Here is a 23,097-nt window from a genome sequence, read left to right as displayed (position 1 = left end):
TTATAGGGTAAGTCATTATACTCAAGAACATTTCAATTGTAGGATGTGATGTTTGCAGATGTGACATGAGCTGGTGAAAGATACTTACGTACGTTGCCAGCAACATACTGTTAACACAACTATATAATTTTCTATTCTTAAAGGTTAGTGTTAGTATTAGACACTACTGGTTACAGAAGGATAAACTAGATATAATAATACATGCAAAATACTGATTACAATTTCACATTTCAAGACACACACACACACACACACACACACACACACACACACACACAGAGAGAGAGAGAGAGAGAGAGAGAGAGAGAGACAGACAGAATCTTCATAAAAGAAGATCTAAATAATTCAAGATCGTGATTGAAGAAATCTGTACAAAGCCCATTAGAAAGAAAACTCCATACTTATAGTAAACAGATATATTTTTTTTCTTCTCAACCTCCAGGTGAAGTACACATTAGCACTAAATAATAACACCATAAGCAAATAACGTACATTTGTAACTATTTTAAATGTGTAAAAATGAAAGGAAGTGCCTTGTCTTCATATTCCATGCACAGAACCACCAATGATGCCAGTTAATACTTAGAATTTAAATTCAGTTGCTTGTCTTGACTAAGATACTTCTTGAATAGTTTCAAATTCATAAATATTTTCAGTCATGCTGCAATTCACAGAATATCATGTATAATACTAATAACAGCCAAATGAATTTATTAGCTGCCACATATTTTATACAAACATTACACAATGAAACATAATATTTTCTACCAGAAAATTTCAAAGGAAAGGTATATGTAAGTCCCTTTCCATTAGTTATTCACTGGTTTTTGTCTTAGAAATATCATACAATAAGTTTCTATGAAACTGGTAAGCTGATCATCTTCCCAGTGGGTATATTTTAACGTTTTCATTTCATTCCATTCTTACAGATGATAATATTTCAGGTTGGTTCAGCATTTGTGTAATTACTGGCATAAAATACAGACAGTTAATGTACAAACTTGTCTTGACTAATGTACTCCTTGAATTGTTTCAAATTCATAAATATTCTCAGTCATGCTGCAATTCACAGAATATGGTGCATAATACTAATAGCAGCCAAATGAATTTATTAGCATAAAATACAGACAGTTAATGTACAAAGTTAGTGATTCTTTCTCTGTACAACTCTGTCACTCTGAAAGTGATCATAAAAACATGACAAATGGTCTTGACTAATTATGAAAACTAGTAGCCAGGTACAAAAATGCTTGCATGACGTAAGTGCATAAATAAATGATAATTCATAAAAACAGTTAATTATAATACCATAATAGAGCTTCGTATGTTCAACTATCATTCCCACTTTGACAATAGTACTCAGCATGCCAAGTTATGGAGGCACATGCAAGATAACCTATTCTGCCTGCTGCATTTCAATTTCTTCTCCTTCAGGATGTTCCCCTGTCTGTAAAAGTAAATTAAGCATTCAAATTTTCACAATAATTAGGATTTAGGGATGTACTTATAACTAATTTATTTGGAAAAAAACTTTATAAATTGGGACATTAATTGTACAGAAGATGGCATTTAAACAATATTTTATGGATCAGTATAAAATGATTGAGGATTACTATGAAGGCTGCTTTCAAATCCAATATAGAATGCAAACAAACACACACACACACACACACACACACACACACACACAGAGAGAGAGAGAGAGAGAGAGAGAGAGAGAGAGAGAGAGAGAGAGAGAGAGGCTAGACGTTGCAAGGAGATTTTGGGGGTGGGGGGGGGGGGGAGGGGGACTTGGAGGGTGACACATAGCAAGACAGAAAAAAATCAATTTGCTACAATTCTACTCCTTACCAGACAGAATTCAAAGGTATTTTTAACACAATGTTCACTAACTTGTAGAGCCCAGGAATTAACTAAACTTTTTCAGTGTATAGACTCTCCCACTTATTTCTCACAACTCTTACACTCATACATTACTGTTAGCTTGTTTACATCTAGAGTAGGCTCTATGTTCAATTTCATTCAGGAATTAATTAAATTTTTTCAGTGTATAGACACTCCCACTTATTTCTCACAACTCTTACACTCATACATTACTGTTAGCTTGAAACTTCCTGGCAGATTAAAACTGTGTGCCGGACTGAGACTCGAACTCGGGACCTTTGCCTTTCACGGGCAAGTGCTCTACCAACTGAGCTACCCAAGCACGACTCATTCCCTGTCCTCACAGCTTTAATTCCGCGAGTACCTCATCTCCTACCTTCCAAATTTCACAGAAGCTCTCCTGCAAACCTTGCAGAACTAGCACTCCTGGAAGAAAGGATATTGCGGAGACATGGCTTAGCCACAGCCTGGGGGATGTTTCTAGAATGAAATTTTCACTCTACAGTGGAGTGTGCGCTGATATGAAACTTCCTGGCAGATTAAAACTGTGTGCCGGACCGAAAAACGAACTCAGGACCTTTGCCTATTGCGGGCAAGTGCTCTACCAACTGAGCTACCCTGAGCTCTCCTGTGAAGTTTGGAAGGTAGGAGATAAGGTACTGGCGGAATTAAAGCTGTGAGGACGGGGCATGAGTCATGATTGGGTAGCTCAGTTGGTAGAGCACTTGCCTGCGAAAGGCAAAGGTCCTGAGTTTGAGTCTCGGTCTGGCACACAGTTTTAATCTGCCAGGAAGTTTCATATCAGCCTACAGTCCGCTGTAGAGTGAAAATTTCATTCTGTTGTTAGCTTGTTTACCTCTAGAAGTGGGCTCTATGTTCAATTTCATTGATTTCCAACTGAAGCATTTCACATTAGCTGGTATTCCATTTGCCCCATTATGTGCCAGTGTTGATAGTAGGAGATCATTGTTCTTGTTTCTCTGGCTTCTTATGTTTTCATGGGAGATATTATAAGGGGCAGTCAAATGAAAACAAGACAGATAGGAAAAAAGTAAGTAAATAGTTTATTACTTCAAAAGTAATCACTATATCTGTTAATATACCTATCTCAATCCTCAGTTAAGTAACTTAAGCTGTAGTTCAAACTGTTACCTACATACCCAACTATAATTATATGATCATCTTTACCTAGGTCAAAGGGCCTAGACCACAGGTGGCATCTCAGAGCCCAGACTCTGGATTAACAATAGTCTGTGAGACAAGATAGTCAATACCCTCATGGAAAAATATTTGGGGTTGCCTACAGAACCATGACTGAACCCAGGTACGCACTTCTTCGTCCAAAGTAAATTGATAGTCATGAATGTCTTTATCCAGGGCTTCAAACATATAGAAATCACATAGGGAGGGGTCAGGACTGTACAGAGGATGTGTGAGGGACTCCCAGCAAAGCTTCTGCAGTGTAACCAAAACAGTATTGGCAACATGTGGGCGGGCATTTTCCTCCAACAGAATGATGCCTTTAAAACTACGTTGCAGACATTTCACTGGGAAACCCTTACACACCCTCCATACAGTCCTGATCCCTTCCTAGGTGATTTCCATGTTTTCAGAGCATGGAAGAAAGATATTTGTGGCTATCAATTTGCTTTGGACAAAGAGGTGCTCACCATGGATACAACCATGGTTCCATAGGCAAACAAAAAGATTTCCCCATGAAGGCATTGATTATCTTGTCTCACTGTGGGATAAAAGCATTAACAGTTATGGCAGTTACTTTTGGAATAATAAAAAGTTTACTTGCTTTTCTTCCCATCTGTCCTGTTTTCATTTCAGTACTCCTTATACATGAGCGATCTTTTAAATTATGAGATTTGTGCAAAATGAAATATTGTGCTTTGTTAGTGGCTATTTCAATTGTATCTACATTTATTTTGCAGCTCTGTATTTCAGAAAAATTTAACTTAAAAATACCTATTGAAGTCACTGGAAATTATTGAGATAGATTGGGTATTACTTTGGTGAGACTGGACGCTGCTTACAATTAGACATGCAAGTTCCCTCTTAACAGAAGCATTCAGTTGCAGGCAATGGCATTCTGCAAGGAAGTGACAGGTAATGTATCAGTCACAACCATTCGTGAACACCCATCACTTTAGATTAGATTAGATTAGACTAGTACATGTTCCATAGATACCTTTTTTTTTTTTTTTTTTTTTTTTTTAGGTTGGGGAATTACCCACTTACTACATTCAAAAATTCATCTAATGAGTAGAAGGAGTTGCCATTAAGAAATTCTTTTAATTTCCTTTTAAATGCTATATGGCTATCTGTCAGACTTTTGATGCTATTAGGTAAGTGACCAAAGACTTTTGTGGCAGCATAATTTACCCCCTTCTGAGCCAAAGTTAGATTTAACCTAGAGTAGTGAAGATCATCCTTTCTCCTAGTGTTGTAGCCATGTACACTGCTATTACTTTTGAATTCATTTGGATTGTTAATAACAAAATTCATAAGTGAATATATATATTGTGAGGCTACAGTGAAGATTTCTAGCTCTTTAAATAACTATCTGCAGGATGATCTTGGATGAGCTCCAGCAATTATTCTGATTACACGCTTTTGTGCAATGAACACTCTTTTAATCAATGATGAGTTACCCCAGAATATGATGCCATATGAAAGCAGAGAATGAAAATAGGCATGGTAAGCTAATTTACTCAGATGTATATTACCAAAATTTGCAATGACCCTAATAGCATAAGTAGCTGAACTCAAACGTTTCAGCAGATCCTCAGTGTGTTTTTTCCAGTTCAACCCCTCATCAATGCATACACCTAGAAATTTTGAATATTCTACCTTAGCTACCGATTTCTGATCGAAGTCTATATTTATTAATGGGGTCATTCCATTTACTGTGTGGAACTGTATATACTGTGTTTTATCAAAGTTTAATGAGAGCCCATTTGCAAAGAACCACTTAATGATTTTCTGAAAAACATCGTTTACAATTTCACCAGTCCATTCTTGTCTGTTGGGTGTGATAGCTATACTTGTATCATCGGCAAAAAGTACCAGCTTTGCATCTTCGTGAATATAGAATGGCAAGTCATTAATATATATTAAGAACAGCAGAGGACCCAAGAATGAACCTTGCGGCACCCCATTCTTGATTGTTCTCCAGTTTTAGAAATCACCAGTTTTTTGCATATTATGTGAACTGTTTATTTTAATTTTCTGCACTCTTCCCGTTAGGTATGATTTAAACCATTTGAGCACTGTCCGATTCATACCACAGTACTTGAGCTTATCTAGAAGTATTCCATGATTTACACAATCAAAAGCCTTGATAGACCACAAAAAATCTCAATGGGTGACTTCCGGTTACTCAGAGCATTTAATATTTCATTAGTGAAAGTATATATAACATTTTCCATTGAAAAACCCTTCTGGAAAACAAACTGACATTTTGTTAAAACTTTATTTTTACAAAGGTGTGAAGCTACTCTACAATACATTACTTTTTCAAGAATTTTGGATAAGGCAGTCAGAAGAGAGATTGGGCGGTAGTTGTTGACATCAGACGTGACCCCTTCTTTTATGCAGTGGTATAACAATGGCATACTTCAGTCTATCTGGGAAAATACCCTGCTTCAGAGAGCTATTACATATGTGGCTCAGAATCCCACTTATTTCTTGGGAACAAGCTTTTATTATCCTGCTGGAAATGCCATCAACCCCATGTCAGCTTTTATTCTTGAGAGAGTTTATTATCTTCCTAATTTCAGATGGAGAGGTGGGTGGAATTTCAGTTGTATCAAATGGTGTGGGTAAGGCCTCTTCCATTAACTGCCTTGCTTCTTCTAATGAACATTTAGATCCTATTTTCTCTACAACATTTAAAAAATGATTATTCAAAATGTTTTCGACTTCCAACTTGCTGTATATCAAGTTTCCATTCGCTTTGATGGTGAGGCCGTCATTCTGTACTCTTGGTTGTCCTGTCTCCCTTGTAACGATATTCCAAATTGTTTTGATTTTGTTATCAGAGGTATTAATCTCAGACATGATGCACATGTTTCTGGACTTTTTAATAACCTTTCTTAATGTAGCACAGTAGTTTTTATAATATTTGGCTGTTTCTGGGTCATTACTCTTTCTTGTTGTTAAATACAGTACCCTTTTGTGGTTACAAGATATTTTTATTCCTCTAGTAAGCCAAGGTTTTTGGCATAGTTTCTTATAATTAGATTTAACTACTTTCTTGGGGAAACAGTTTTCAAATTCTCTTACAAGTGTATCATGAAATAAGTTATATTTTAAATTAGCATTGGGTTCCTTGTACACCTCACACCAGTCTAACTGCTGAAGATTTTCTCTGAAATTTCTAATTGTTGAGTCATTAACTGAATGCACAACTTTGGAGGATAGTTTTGAATTACTGAATGGAGCTATGACATATACTGTAACTAGCTGAGCATCATGATCAGAAATCCCATTCTCAACAGGACAAGAATTTATGTTTTTAAACCTATCTTGGTCTATAAAAGTGTTATCTATCAATGTGCTGCCGTCCTTCACTACCCGAGTAGGAAAATTAATGTCAGATGTCAAATTGAAAGAACCGAGCAAGATTTCCAGGTCATTCTTTCTATTACAATCTTTCAGTGAATCAACATTGAAGTCCCCACAAATAATAATTTGCTTTCCCCTATCTGACAGATAGCACAATAAGTCATCCAAGTTATCCAGGAATAAATGAAAGTTTCCTGAAGGGGACCTATATACTGTTACAATTATAAAAGAGCCCTCCTTCAGTTTAAGTTGACAGTAATATGCTTCTATATGTTGCTCTAGACAAAACTTTTTTGTATCTAAGCTTTTTACACAGTGATAACTTTTGACATATGTGGCAACTCCTCCTCCCACCTTATTCTCTCTACTCATATGTGCAGCTAGTTTATAACCACTGATATTTACGTTTTCCATATCAGACAGAATGTAGCTTCTCAAGATCTGTAGACATGTTCCATAGGGAAGTTTATCCAAGGCTTGTCATACCACCCAAGCAAAAATATAATCTTCAAATCAGTGCAATAAGTTTTCTCAAGTATTTGTCTGCTGCCATCCTCAATTTAGCAATTTAGGCTTTGTTCAAACAGTTATTTGCATCCTAAACTATAATTATATGATCAATTATGCCAAGATCTTCCCCAAGAGTATAGATCACAGGTGACCTCTCAGAGCTCAGACCCTGTCTTGAAAACCATCTTTATCTGGTAATATTTAGCCATAAAGTTCACACTAGTTCTGACATTCTCCTCCCAAGACTATTATATAGCAATAATCCCATTTGGTCCCCATCACATTTTCCTTTCCAGGCTTTGCTTAAGTTTTATGCCTGGTACTGTCATAATGAATATGTCTGTTGCTTCATCAAAATGTTTTTATCCAGTGAAGATACTGAAGATGTTCAGGCTGAAGCTATCATCTTTATAGGATATTCTGGATATTTTCGTTAATTTAACTGGCTTGACCAGAGCCCAATTACCTGACATAGCTCTAATATATCATAATTGGGCTTGTTTTCCTAAGTAATTGCCAAATGAGCTTAATTTTCAAAACCAGAATACAGAGACATGACCTCACCTACGACAGGATTGGTAGTATGTTACTACCTCTACTCATAGTACCTATAAACTATTCATCATAAGAATAAACCTGATGTAATTATTAGACTATGTATTCTTCTGCATTTGCTGGAACCTCATTGAATTTCTGTTTCACGTGGGACTGCAGCCAAGCTGTCTCGAGTACTGTCAAGTACAATAATAAGGGCACATATTGCACTGTGCATTACACGCACATCGCCTTAGTGATGATACGAGGCAACAGCTTTACCAGTGCATTTAACTCGGACACCACTGGCCGGTCAGCTGGTACAGCTAGCTTGCAGTGAAGTGGCCAGCTGCAGTTCACACATAAAAGAGATGAGGAGAGGTGCAATACAGCTTCAAATGTCATTAAATTTTTAAGCAGAATGAAATATTACACTGCAAATCTCACACTATATACTCCCTAGATAACTAGATGAAAACCACAACACATTATCGTTTTTAGTTAACGTACTATTGTAATTAAAAACGAGAATCATGAAAATTCCTGACTTAACCACAGGGTAATTTTTCTGCATAAGCTGTGTTTAACGTAAGAGAGAATTGAAGGCTTTCACCCTACAATTAAATACTGAAGCCACTGAAGGTATTACTTACGGTTAGTCATCTGGTAATCTCTTTGCTCCTTTCTTAACTGAATCGGAGAAATACATTACAGTTCTGGAATGTCACCTGCTATGGTGAGGATGTTATTAGTGAAAGAACATGTTGTTAGTGGTTTCAACGCTTCAAGAATGGTGATTTTAACATCGTACACTGTCATAGTCGTGGAAGAGGGAATGTTTTTGAAGATGCAGAGTTGGAGACATTGCTGAGTGAAGACTCGCATCAAACTCAAGAAGAATTGGCATGATTAGTGGGAGTGACACAGAAAGCCATTTCAAAATGACTCAAGGCTATGGGCATGATTCAGAAAGAAGGAACTTGGGTCCTGTGTGAGCTGAAACCAAAATATGTTGAACAGCATTTGTGTGTTTGTGAACAGTTGCTTCAGAGGCAAAAACGGAAGGAATTTCTGCATTGCATTGTGACCAGGGACGAAAAATGCCTTCATTACAATAATCCTAAATGCAAAAAATCCTGGGGAATTCCTGGTCATGCTTCCACATTGATGGCCAAACCAAATATTCACAGCTCGCAGATCATGCTCTGCATGTGATGGGACCAGCTTGGTGTTGTGTACTATGAGGTGTTAAAACCAAGTGAAACAATCACAGGTACTCGTTGTCAAACACAATTAATGTGTCTGAGCAGAGCATTTAAAGACAAATGGCTGCAATAAAGTGAGAGGCACGATAAAGTGGTTTTGCAGCATGACAACGCTTGACTCCAGATTGCAAAAGAGGTCAAAACGTACTTGGAAAAGTTAAAATGGAAAGTCATACCCCACCCTCCATATTCTCCAGACATTGCTCCCTCTATTACCTGCTTAGATCAATGGTGCATGGCCTGGCTGAGCAACACTTCCAATCTCATGAAGAAGTCACAAATTGGATCGATTCGTGGATCGCTTCAGAAGATGAACAATTTTTTTGACGCGGGATTTGTATATTGCCCAAAAGAAGGGAGAAAGTAGTGGCCAGTGATGGAAAATACTTTGAATGATACTTGTGTAACCAATTTGTTTCATTAAAGCCTCAAATGTTGGGGAGAAAGTGGTGGAAGCAAAGTTGTACACCTTGTATCTATATCATTTTATATAGGTATGTTAATGGCAAATTTTCTATTTTTCTCAGAAACTTGATTTCTTTCCTAGTAAAACCTTGTCAAAACACCAAAAGTTTATTAATATGTGGAAATCTTAATTTTTTTGGAGAAACTGCCCACAAATAATAATTTGTAAAAGTTGCTAGCTTTCTTATCCAAGCAGGTAGTGTTGACTCTACGGAAAAAATCACAGACTTTGGCTAATTAGACCACAGTGAACCCATTGATTGTGTGAGCTCCACCAGCTATATGTGATACAGTGATCAAAATCTAAATAATTTCATGTATGACCTAAACAACGTGTTAAGTGTTATAGGAAATTATACAAGAAAGTAATCACTGCAGCAAAAAAGTTAAATAATGATTCATATATCAGTAGAAATAATGGCAACAAAAAAATGAAATCAGTTTGGAAAGTGATCAATAGTAACTTAGGAAGAAGCAAAGTAAGAAACAACATTGTTATTAAAACTGAGGACAAAACTATAAATGATCCATTACAAATTGCCAATATATTCAACTGTCATTTTACAAGTGTAGTTCAAAACCTCATACAAACCCAAAGTAGTACAGACATCAGACATAACATCACATTGAATTCTGAAACTATGTTTTTGTATCCTGTAACAGTACATGAGGTAGAGAATGCCATCAGCAAACTAAAAAATAAATTATCCTGTGGCACCGATGGCATTCCAGACAAAATCATTAAACACAGCAGATATATTTCTCCTCTTCTTGTAGATATAATTAATGCATCTTTCAGTACTGGCACTTTCCCTAGAAAGCTGAAACAATCAATTATAAAACCATTATACAAAAATGGGGATCATTATGATGTAAAAAACTACAGGCCTTTATCAATGTTATCTTGTTTTTCAAAAATTATAGAAAGAGTAATGTATAGAAGACTCTCTACTTTCCTAAAAAAAGTGGAATATTGGTCGATGAACAAAATGGCTTTCGAAAGAATAGATCAACTGAAACAGCTATATACAACTTTCTAAAACTTGTCCTAAATTCCATTGATAATAATGAAGTAAATTGTGGGGTCTTTTTAGATTTATCAAAGGCTTTTGACGTTATTGATCATAAACTACTGCTCGAAAAACTTAGTTGCTATGGACTCCGTGGTACTGCTCATGCATGGTTTAAGTCATATTTATCTGGCAGATCCCAGAAAGTAGAAATAGTTCATGATGGAAAGTCATACTTTTCTGGTTATAAGGAAGTTAGTTATGGGGTGCCCCAAGGATCGGTGTTGGGACCCCTGTTGTTCTTGATCTTTATAAATGACTTGCCAAACTATTTAACACAAGCTGATTGTGTACTTTTTGCTGATGATACAAGTCTCTTTATTAAAGCTCAGAATGAGACTGATCTTAACAGCAAAATTGAAACAACAGCAGTTGAAGCAAGTAAATGGTTCAGGGACAACAGTTTATTTGTGAATGAGGGGAAAACATTATGGATGAATTACAGACATGTTTCAAATAATATGAAGCCCAATATAACTGTGAAGCTAGGCCAACAGAATATACTACAAACGCCAAATACAAAATTCTTAGGAATTTGGTTAGATGAGCATCTAAAATGGGACAAGCATATAGATGTGCTCAATAAAAAGTTAAGTAAATGTTGCTATGTATTTAGAATGCTCAAAAATTGCTGCAGTGATCAAACAGTATTGTGTACATATTATGCATTTATGCATAGTCTTTTGCGATATGGTGTCATATTTTGGGGCAATTCAAGTCAGGCAAAACGCTCCTTTATTATTCAAAAACGAGTGATAAGAATCATAAAAGGAGCTGCACCTAGAGATCCATGTAGGGAAATTTTCAAGGAATATAAAATCATGACTCTTCCATCCATTTACATCTATGAAAGTATATGCTTTCTGAAGTCTCACCCCCAGTTTTCTTCTTTAAACTGTGAGTTCCATGACTATACAACAAGACAGAGTAATGAATTTCACAGAGAAGTGCATAAGAAAGCCCAATACAACAAGAGTGCAATATACCACCCAAAAATTCTCTATAGTGCTCTTCCCTTAAAAATAAAAAGGATTCAGCAGCTGAGCAGTTTTAAAAGTGAACTCAAAAGAATGTTAATCAGTAATAGTTTTTACAGTGTTAGTGAATATATGAATTCTTCAGAAAGATAGCGTGCCTTCACCTATCTTATAAGTTACTCATATACAAACTTGTGTTGTGGGGTAGACTCTTTTATGTACACACAAAAATTAATTAATCTGTCAATATAGAGTGTTATAATCATTGTTTCTTGTTGCTGTCCATTATACACAGAATATATGTAACTTATTTGTGTCCTATATTGTTACAAATTTATATCATGTAAGCTATAATTGTTTTGCCCATATATTTAATTCAGATTATTCACTGATAGTTTTTACATAATATGTTGTTATTCATATTTTTTCTGTATGTAACATATGACAAATCCCATATCATTGTACATGATAAAACGGGTGCTCAATAAACTAAACTAAACTAAAGAAAGTGAACTGGAAAAGACAATTAATTCATTAACAACAAACAAAAATGTTAATAACTTTATACAGGTATTTTGACACTACAACATTTATCACCTCCCAGAAAGAAGTTAAGTATCTCCCAGTTTAGGTTTCTCAGCTTTGCCATGGTGCTCTCCTATAGAGCAAGCAAATCTGTGACTGTGTTGCTGTTCTTTGTATACATTTAGTATTCTCTGTTAATCTTATCTGATACAGGTCACACATGCTTGAACAGTATTTTAGTATAGGCTCTGGTGGAAAGTTACTGAAAGATGTGGAAGTACCTTCAGGCATTCCCAGGGAAGTGTGTTGGAACATTTACTGTTCATGTTTTATATTAAAGAGCTGGCAAACAGTACTAATAAAATACCTAAGAATCTTGGAGAGTTTATAGAGTTATGTATTCTTTGTCTGGAGAAAGCTACACAAATACAAGGGTAAGTCAATTATTATTCGCAATTAAGTTATATATTTGTTTATTTTGGTAGTATTATCATTTTACATTGATGGCACTGCTTTGTTTATTTGTTGTTATATCTTTGCAATTTTCAAGCTGCTAGGGTAGTTTCATTATCACTGCCATACTGTTAATCATGGCTACTCCACTTCCTATTGGCACTAAAGAAGAGGAGTATCAGCGGCCAAAATTCATCAAAGACTTTTGGTTCAGAAGGGGAACAGTGTTTTCCTACAACGAAGTGTCTATGAATGGATTTAAAAATTTCAAAATGGTTGCACAAGTGTTATGCATGATGAAGGAGCCAGATGACCATTTACTGCCACAAATGAAGAAGCCATTGAGCATTCACATGAAATGATTCTCGCAGACAGACGATTAACTATTGACAAAGTGGCACATTGCCTGCAAATTAGTCATGGTTCTGCCTAGAAAATCATCCACAGCAGACTTGAGTTTCATAAAGTTTGTGCAAGATGGGTCCCAAAACAACTCACACAGTTGCATAAGCAAACACACTTGGACATCTGCAAAAAAACGTTTTGACTGCTACGGTAACAAAGGGGACAACTTCTTAGGTAGGATCATTACTGTTGATGAAACATGGACCCATCATTACAAGCCAGAGAGTAAATGGCAGAGTATGGAATGAAAACATCCAAATTTGCCATGCAAGAAAAACTTCAAGGCCCAACCATCCACAGCAAAACTGATGCTTACAGTTTTTTGGGATGCACAAGGTCCAGTACTGTAACATTATGGGGAAAGGTCACAACAGTGTACATTACAGTGAGATGCTTACTGCCAGGCTAAAGCCTGCAACACAAAGCAAATGCTGAGGATTGCTGTCAAAAGGTGTTATGTCATTGCATGACAATGCCTGTCCACATACTGCTGCCCACACTGCTGAAACCCTCCAGAAACTCATATCTGAAGTACTGGATCATCCTCCATGTAGTCAAAATCTTGGCCCTTCTGAATATCACTAGTTTGGTCCACTCAAACAGGCATTAAAGGGCTTTCAATTTGCCGCAGGCAAAGCAGTGAAAGAAGTGGTGCATTCCTGGCTTGCAGCTCAACCGAGAACCTTTTTTTTATGAGTGCATCAGGAAGCTTGTACAACAATGGACCAAGTGCATTACAGTGCAAGAAGATTAAGTTGAAAAACAATGTATTTGTAAGTTTCCTATTTTATTACAATAAAATTTTATGACTACTTTGTGGATAATATTTGACTTACCCTTGTATTAAGTCATATCTTAATAAGATTTCAAACTGATGCAAAGCTTTTAACTTGCTTTATAGTAAAACATATAAAACTGTGCGCCATCTATTTAGGTGTAATAGTGTTCTAAAATTATGAATATATTATTTTGTATATTAATAATAAGCAAATAGTTTCTTTGAGGATTATCTGCTGTTTACACATCTATCATTATGCACAACAATATCTGAGTAAGTAGTTGTAGATCATGGGATAAGAGCTTGAAACCTAAGTTACATATACACATCATTTATGAAATGAGTGTTTCTTTTTCTTTTTTTCTCATAATGATGTTTCACAAAGTGCTCACAGTGAAATTGAAAGAACTAAGGATTCATATATTTGCGTATACTCGAAGTATGTTCTAAGTAGTTACTGTGTAATATAACTGCAAAAATTTAAGTTTTTTCTAAGGTAATAGCTTTCCAATACAATGAAAAAAAATTTGTTTACGACCATTAAATGTGTAAGATGTATACTGTTTGTTGATACCAAATAAAAAGAATTATCAGTATCATAGGAAAAGATAAATTGCTACTTATCCTAAAGATGACACATTAAGTTGTAGACAGGCACAATTAAAAGACACTTATACAAGCTTTCAGCCACAGCCTTCTTCAGCAAAAGAGAAACACATGCTATTCATACACATGAACAATCACCTCATGCACACAGGACTGCCAACTCAGGGCAGAATGGCTCAGGCAGCTGGATATGGCTGAAAGCTTTCTGTATAATTGTCTTTTTGTTGTGCCTGTCTGCAACTTAATGTGTCATTTTTAGGGTAAGTGGCAATCTATCTTTTCCTACATTGTTGATATTCCTACATGGAGTTTCCTTTGTTTGAATATGCAGTAATGGCAGTTTCAACTGTTTGATGGACACACTTATTTAACACAACAAAAAAAACCATGCTATCTTTTGAGTTTATGATCTTTTAACATATATACCCCTACTGTGCTACTGTGACTTAAAATGCTGCTGAAGCTGTAGGGGCGCATGTTTTGGTTGTATGTATGTGTGTGTGTGCCCGCAAGCACATGCACTCATACGCACATATGTGTGTGTGCTGAAAGTGATTGTCTGAAGTGTCTGTATACGGAAGTGAAACATAATGAGAAATATCCCAAATGACAAGAGAACAAAAGTGTTTGAAATGCATTGCTACAGAAGAGTGATGAAGTTTAGACTGGTACTTTGGATAACTAATGAAGAGGTGCTGGACTGAAATGAGGAACAGGAAAATTTACAGAAAACTAAAAGAAGGTATAATGTGATAGCACACATCCTGAGAGGTGTTGATTTGGTTATGGAGGGAAGAGTGTTGCTGTTCTTGTGGTCTTCAGTCCCTAAGACTGGTTTGATGCAGCTCTTTGTGCTATTCTATCCTGTGCAAGCCCCTTCATCTTCAAGTAACTACTGCAACCCATATCCTTCTGAATCTGCTTACTGCATTCATCTCTTGGTCTCCATCTAAGATTGTTACCTGCCACACTTCCCTCCAGCACCAAATTGGTGATCCCTTGATGTCGCAGAATGTGTCCTACCAACAGATCCCTTCTTCTAGTCATATTGTTCCACAAATTTCTCTTCTCGCCAATTCTACTCAGTACCTCCTCATTAGTTATGTGATCTACCCATCAAGCTTCAACATTCTTCTGTAGCACTATATTTCAAATTCTTGTATTCTCTTCTTGTCTAAACTATTTATTGTCCACGTGGCACTTCCATACATGGCTGCACTCCACACAAATACTTTCAGAAAGGTCTTCCTGATGCTTAAATTTATACTCAATGTTAAAAAATTTCTCTTCTTCAGAAACACTTTTCTTGCCATTGCCAGTCTGCATTTTGTATCCTCCCCACCTTGACCAGCATCAGTTATTTTGCTTCCCAAAGAGCAAAACTCATCTGCTACTTTGTACCTCATTTACTAATCTAATTTCCTCACCATCACCCAATTTAATTAGACTACATTCCATTATACTTGCTTTTCTTTTGTTGATGTTCATGCCATTTGACTGCTCTTCCAAGTCCTTTGCTGTCTCTGACAGAATTTCAGTGTCATTGGTAAAACTCACAGTTTTTATTTCTTCTCCTTCATCTTTAGTTCCTACTCCATTTTTTTATTTTGTTTCTTTTACTGCTTGCTCAATATACAGATTGAATAACATTGGGGATAGGCTACAACACTGTCTCACTCCATTCTCAACCACTGCTTCCCTTTCATGCCCCTTGGCTCTTATAACTGCCATCTGGTTTCTGTACAAATGTGTGGAGTAAAAACTGGAGAGAAAGACCAAAGATTGACCACAGCAAGCAAGTAAATTGGACTAGTTATGTGGAGATGATGAGCCTTGCAAAGGCTACAGTAGTGAGCAGAGTTGCAGCAAATAAGTCTATAGCCTGAAGACCAAATCAACAACAAAAAGCTGGAAACTTTATGTGATTTTCGAATGTGATGCATTTTTATATGTGCCATGTATAAAAAGCGGAAGATGAGTGGTTTCCTTCCCAGATTTTTTTCTTTTTAAGTCCTGGAATTTTCTTCATAATACAGTTACTTCAAGCATCAGGTGTTCATATTTATGAATGCTAGTATCTAACTCATCAAACATCAAATCTGTGTGAAGAATTTAATGTATTTATGCCTAGTTATCAGCAACACACTAACATTCTTGTCCATATCTTGAAATGAAGGTAGATTTTATTCTTATTAATGTATACGACTGTCTAGTAGTGAAATGGATACATGCATAGACTTCAACAGATCTGCTTCTATTATTTCATTGTCAGGCATAATTTTCTGTTGACTATCAAAGCATGTTATAAATGAAAGGTATGCACACAAATAGCAGAATATCAGCCCCTTTTAAACTAATGATGTGATGACTGTACAGATGCACAAAATGGGATTAATTTAGCATTTGACTTTTGTATTAAGAGAAGTGTAGACTGTAAAATTTTGGAAATCAAAGAGAATTTCTTTATTTTATTTTATGTGACAAGTTAAAGTGCTGCAAACAATAATTTGCTCCCCTGCCAGAAAGAGATACTGTAAAATACTTAAAAATGGAATAGGTGAATTACAAAATAAGAGAAACCATTCAATAATAATTTGTGAGGGAATTATTAATACTATAATGTCTCCGATGGTTCAAATGGCTCTAAGCACTAAGACACTTAACATCTAAGGTCATCAGTCCCCATAATGTCTCTTAAGAAGAATATGTACATCCAGAATGCAATACAGCTTAAATGACTATTCCTGATCTAATACAACAACATAATGATACCGTACCATCCATCAGATGTAGGAGCTTGTCTGTCAAATGGAGAGCACGGAGCAAAAAACACATTATTATGTACATTTTACAGTCACAGAGCTGTGAATTGGTGACATCACAATGAAAGCTATCTTTCCAAAAAAATTAAAATGACAATTTGACATTTAATATGATAAATTTAATTGATAACTATTGTAACAGTAGAACACCCAGCAGAGGTCAGCTGACTAATTTTTGGTTTTGAGATGTGAATTTCTTTGGCATAAAATAGTTTTTCCTGTTATTTTAATGACTTTCCACTGTTTTAGAGAATATTTAATTAGTTTTAATTGTTTTTCTTTGTAACTACAAATTTTTAAGAGAAGTACATGTTTACCATTGGTTCCCAATGGCGTTCAGTTGACCACTTCCTACAGAAATGCATCTTGTCAGGTTTATTTAGGACCTTTTGTTAGCCAATAATGGTTAACTTCATACAGCGTTGCACGTAACAGTTTCTACATCTCTATTTGTTGTTCAACTAATAACTATAATGGTTCATTATCACAGTCATAGCCTTTCTGAAGCCGAAAATAAAATACTGGCCGCTCACAAATGCTAAAGTTAGACATGTCCTGAATGGTTTTCCTTATTTTGGAAAAGATGAAATGAGAGTTGCAGAGAGAACCTGGGAGAACCTGTTACAGAACATCTCACAGAACCTTGTTTATGAGAGAAGGGAACTGTTACATGATGCAGCTTCTTCAATTCTCTCACACTGGCAAAAGAACTGAAAAAGAAGGATATAAGCATTGCTGGCACTTCCAACAGGGGTAAAAAGGAATTGCCCACCATCTTTGAGAAAAAGACAACTTACACTTCTTTGAAATGTTATTTGCATGGTTGATGACATTACTCTAAAATTTTACCAATAAAGGCTAACAGAAATGGGGATTATTCTTAATTCCATGCACCCCAGTGTAACAGTTTTCAGAGTTACAGAAAGTAATATTCCAGAAACAGTCAACTTTTACGACACCAAATTTGATGTAGATGTGGTGGAGCAAATGTCACACAAAAGTAGTGTAAGGGACTGCCAACAGAGAAAAATAAACGTTTAAAATTGCCAAAGAAAACACTTTCAAAGTTGGGTTGTGGAAGGAAAACAACACTAAAGATAAGAGTTTTATGTATTAAAACTTTGTATGCAGTTCATGTTTAAGAAAAAAGATACACGAGATTCTCTGAGTAAACAGATGTGTGTAGAAAAACACTAGTTAATTGTTTATATGATAAAAGTATAATTAGTGAACAGATAAGCAATTCTATGATAATAATGTTTGTCACCGACTGTTATATGATGTAAGACATAGGTACTGAAAACTAAGCAATTTTATGTATATCTAATACAATGTCACTTACTTTTGTATAGTGAAACATAAAAATAAAATTTAGCAGGTCTAAATACGAGGGCGGTTCAGAAAGTAACCTCCGATTGGTCACAGTGCGGGTTGTGGGGGGAGTAGCGATGCCATCTGTGCGTTCACGCACTCAACAGGTCAGTCGGCATCAAGCCGTGGTCGAGTGAATGTCGTACCTGCGCTAGTTTAGTTTTTGTGGCAGTTTGAAATGTGTGCTGCAATAGAAAACCCCGCCAAATGTGAAGTGCGTGCTGTCATAAGGTTTTTTACAGCCAAAGGATATTCTGCAGCAGCTATTCATCGTGAGCTTTGTGTCGTGTACGGACCAAGAGTTATGAGTGAAGGAGTTGTCCGTGAATGGGTACGTTTATTTAAAAGCGGACGAGAAAACGTTCATGATGAAGAGAGGAGTGGTAGACCATCATTGGTGACTGACGAACTCGTTCAGACAGTTGATGCAAAAGTTTGTGAAAATCGACGTTTCTCAATGTCGGAGTTGTCTACTGGTTTTCCACAGATTTCTAAGACTCTCTTGTACGAGATAGTGACAGCAAGATTGGGTTACCGTAAGTTCTGTGCACGATGGGTGCCCAAAATTCTTACCGACCACCACAAAACTCAAAGAATGGCCTCTGCATTAGACTTTCTGTCACGTTATGAGGACGAAGGAGAACCATTGTTAAACAGAATCGTGACCGGTGACGAAACCTGGATTAAGTATGTGAACCCTGAGACAAAAGAACAATCAAAGATGTGGGCACATTCAAATTCGCCTACCAAACCAAGAAAAGCCTCGCAAGATTTTTCTGCCAGAAAACTGATGGCAACGGTGTTTTGGGATGCCAAAGGGGTGTTGTTGGTTGAATTCATGGAACGTGGTACGGCCATTAATCAAGACGTGTACTGTGAAACAATAAAAAAGTTACGACGGGCTATACAGAACAAACGCCGTGGTATGCTGACTTCCAGTATCGTTTTTTTGCACGATAACGCCCGTCCTCACTCTGCTCGCAGAACAACGGCCCTTCTTGAATCCTTCAAGTGGGATGTTATCAACCATCCACCTTACAGCCCAGACCTGGCGCCAAGTGATTATCACCTCTTCATGCATTTGAAGAAATGGCTCGGGTCACAGCAGTTTGATGACGACGAAGAGCTCGAAGATGCGGTCACAGGCTGGCTCCAGGCACAAGCGGGTGATTTTTATGCAGAAGGAATTTCAAAGCTTGTGAAGAGATACGATAAGTGCCTCAATCGCTATGGAGACTATGTGGAAAAATAGTGCAAAGATGTAGTTGTAAGATGTATATATTAAAATATTTTTATTTAACTTGGTGTATTTTTTTAAATCAACCGGAGGTTACTTTCTGAACGGCCCTCGTAAATATGTCCCCACATCAATATTATAGAGGAAAAAAATAAATGAAAAAGGTTTAAATGCATTAAAAATCTTGGTGGTAAGTTGACCTCCATTGGGCGTTCTAGGGGACAGTTCAAAGCTGAGCATTTTAGTGTTATGTATTTTCAAATGAGAGCTTGTAACAATAACATTCAGAACAACACAAGCATTGTGTGCTTGCCAGATGATAAACTTACAATATTAGAATTTTTTTGTTGGCAGACTCTTCGTATAAAGCGTAGCCCAATTATTGCTGCTACCAGAACTGCTATGCCAACAGCAGCACCCACACCTGCTGAAGCTACTGAAGGGTTTGCTGAAAATAATGAACCAATTAAGACTTTTACTTAATTTTGGCTTGAAACTCTTAATTTGGTTTTATTCATTTGTGAATTTCATATCCAAATTTTCTATTTAAAACTTACATATGGTAACACCTCACAATTAACGTAATATTCGATCTGCTTGACACAGAAAAAGGTTTCTATTTACTATATACATTAGTTTGATATTTGCTTAAAGCAATGTGGCTCTGCAAGGACAGAGTAATACATGCTTTAATAAATCAACTTTTGATTCAGCTATATGAAAGAAATTGAGTATTGGAATATTCATTGCCAAAATAGAATCAGTACATAGTCCACTGATTTCAATACTCAGCACTCTCTTTCCAGTTATCACTTCCAAGCTACTCATGTCATTATGTTTCTTAAGAATTCTCACCTCCAACAGAAAACAACTCTTTATATTATTTTCATTGAGACTAAAGAATGTGATGGCTATTTGGCATCACATTCGTAGTCAACATGCTGGGTAATATTATCGGTACTTCACAATCAAAGCAAATGACAATTTTTTTGCCCTGCCAGTGTTAATCCCAATTTATTGTCACCATTAAAATTCTGGATCACAGGTACAAAACTGAATCTAAAGTACAGCCTTCCTTGTATGCCAGTTAATCTCAAACCAATGTGAATCCATTTAGAGGCTGTCGCAATGATTCACTGCAGCCATGATGAAGGATGTTATTTCATCCACCTCAAAATCTTCTTAAGCTGAATACTAAATGGTCTTTTTTCCCCATACATCAAGAAATGTAATATCCAAGTATTTGTCTCATAGTCTGAAAGTGGTGAGGGGGTGGCTGCTGCTGCTATGTCAAACCTGCTTCATGCCACAGAGATTAAACACAAATACACAAATGTTATCAGTTTACACAGACAACAACTTCTTATGTTCTGTAGTCCACTGATATGTTTTGTGCCACATTCAGAATGTGGTTTCTGCACAAGAAAATTCAAACACAATCAACACTAAGGCACTAGATGCTAGGTATTTATTTATACAATATGGTGTATTCATTCACCCTTTTGTTACATTAAATACACCCCATCAAGAAATAGAAACTTATATGCCTTTTTTAGCTCTTTGCAATATATTATTAATTATTCAGGCTCAGAATTTTATGGTGAGTAAAATACTATAAATTTTTGGAAGTATTTATATATCATGTGAACAGACAAGCAATACTTTGTTGGTCATGCACCATTGTGTAACTTGAAACAGAAGGTCTGCTTCCATGGAACTTGTAATACTCGCAAATGAAGTGAGTTTCTCTAATGTCTTAACAATTTTTCATATACTGAAAATGGAAACTTGTGTTGGTTTTCAATAGATTCAATTTCAAAATGTTTTTCTCTTGCAACTGGTTTTCATAATCTTTCTGCTTAATTTGATTTCACTTAATGTCTATTGGTGTGTAGCAGAGTAATAATGCAACAGATAGATCATTCAAGACAGTATTGACAAGATTTTTCTAAACTGTAATGCTTTTAAATTTCAATAGAAAATATTGTCCTAGCGTGGGGCAGTAGGTTGACTAATTTTAATAATGATAATAATAAGTCATAGGAGGAAATTGGAATTGTTGTTAATATTGTTTGCCATATTTTACAAGAGCCTGGCAACTATTTCTGTGATCAGCCAGAAAGCAATTGAGAACATACGACCATAGTTCCTAGTCTGCAAGTCCACATTCTTGTTCAGCCCACTGAAAGAAATGTTTCTGTTCTCTATATGCTCAGTGGGATCCGGACTATGACTATAAATGAAGATTTTGAGTTTTAATTGATACATATAGTTGTAAAGTTTCACACGCACAATATGGTAATATTCATTATGTTCATACTGACAGTAAATCTCTCTGCCCTAAACAGCACTATGAGCAGTTTGGGGTGACCTCTATGGCAAGTTCCTACTAAACTGTCTTTCACCCTGACTACTGATAATCAAAATAAATGCTCACCACAAAAGTGGAAAATAACTGTCACCATTTGCCACCCGGATTTGTTAACATTATGTGCAGCACACCAACAGTTACTTTTGCGAAATCTATGCAATCCAGAACAGTGTACAGTCCTCTTGTGTTCACTATCTATTATTATTGAAATTAAGCGTTTTGGAACAGCTGGTCTCCGACACCATCCAAGGCAATGCACACTCCTGAGTCTGACTGACGTGGATCTTATGGTAGCTGTGTGCGAAGTGAAGCCAGGTCTTGCCCCCCAGGATGTATTTATACAGGGTGTTACAAAAAGGTACAGCCAAACTTTCAGGAAACATTCCTCACACACAAAGAAAGAAAATATGTTATGTGGACATGTGTCCGGAAATGCTTACTTTCCATGTTAGAGCTCATTTTATTACTTCTCTTCAAATCACATTAATCATGGAATGTAAACACACAGCAACAGAACGTACCAGTGTGACTTCAAACACTTTGTTACAGGAAATGTTCAAAATGTCCTCCGTTAGCGAGAATACATTCATCCACCTAAAGGATTTATTGGTGGCCAACTCCTTCTACTCCATTGATGAATTTCTTAGGAAAACCAACTGATTTGTATATAAGTACAACATAACTTCTGCACAATTTCAGTGCAGTAATGTGTTCACTGAAAATTTGTGTGTGTGTGTGTGTGTGTGTGTGTGCGTGTGTGTGTGTGTGTGTGTGTGTGCTTGTGTGTGTGTAAGTGTGTAAGTATAATCTAACTTCTGCACCATTTCAGTGCAGTAATGTGTTCATTGTAAATAAGTATTACAGTAGTTGTATTAGATGTTTCTTACCTTATAAATAAATAAAAAACTTTTTTATTTTAAATTCAGTGCAATAGTATTTGTAAAATGACTCTTAGTGTTCATTAAAAAATGACGATCATTCCACTTGGGACCTGTGGAATGGTACATTAGCTTATTTGTTTTAGTTGTAAATATTTGTCATGTATTGTTGTTTTTCTGACATGTTCCACATCCTGGAGGACCTCCTCACTACGGATCAATTGGAATGAAAGTAAATCTAATCTAATCTAATCTAATCATCACATGGAATCCCTGATGTGCTATTGCTGCCCTGGAGAATGTCATATTGTATCACAGCTGTCCACAATATGAGCACGAAGAGTCTCTACATTTGGTACCGTGGTTGTGTA

The 23,097-nt window shown here is 36.3% G+C and overlaps 1 protein-coding gene across 1 annotated transcript in view; it reads right to left on the bottom strand.

Annotated features, from left to right (window-relative positions):
* Positions 1-401: 401 nt before the first annotated feature.
* The window catches only part of LOC126473337 (uncharacterized), a 179,669-nt gene continuing 156,973 nt past the window's right edge, over positions 402-23,097 (bottom strand). The window contains exons 9-10 of the mRNA XM_050100330.1: positions 19,807-19,925; positions 402-1,447 (exon numbers count right to left, since the gene is read on the bottom strand). Of these exons, the coding sequence (XP_049956287.1) occupies positions 1,397-1,447; positions 19,807-19,925 (170 nt within the window). The 3' untranslated portion in view covers positions 402-1,396. The remainder of the gene's footprint in view (positions 1,448-19,806; positions 19,926-23,097) is intronic.

The sequence above is a fragment of the Schistocerca serialis genome, chromosome 4, assembly GCF_023864345.2.
Source record: "Schistocerca serialis cubense isolate TAMUIC-IGC-003099 chromosome 4, iqSchSeri2.2, whole genome shotgun sequence".
Lineage (NCBI taxonomy): Eukaryota > Metazoa > Arthropoda > Insecta > Orthoptera > Acrididae > Schistocerca > Schistocerca serialis.
This window is presented reverse-complemented; position numbering and strand designations above follow the sequence as displayed.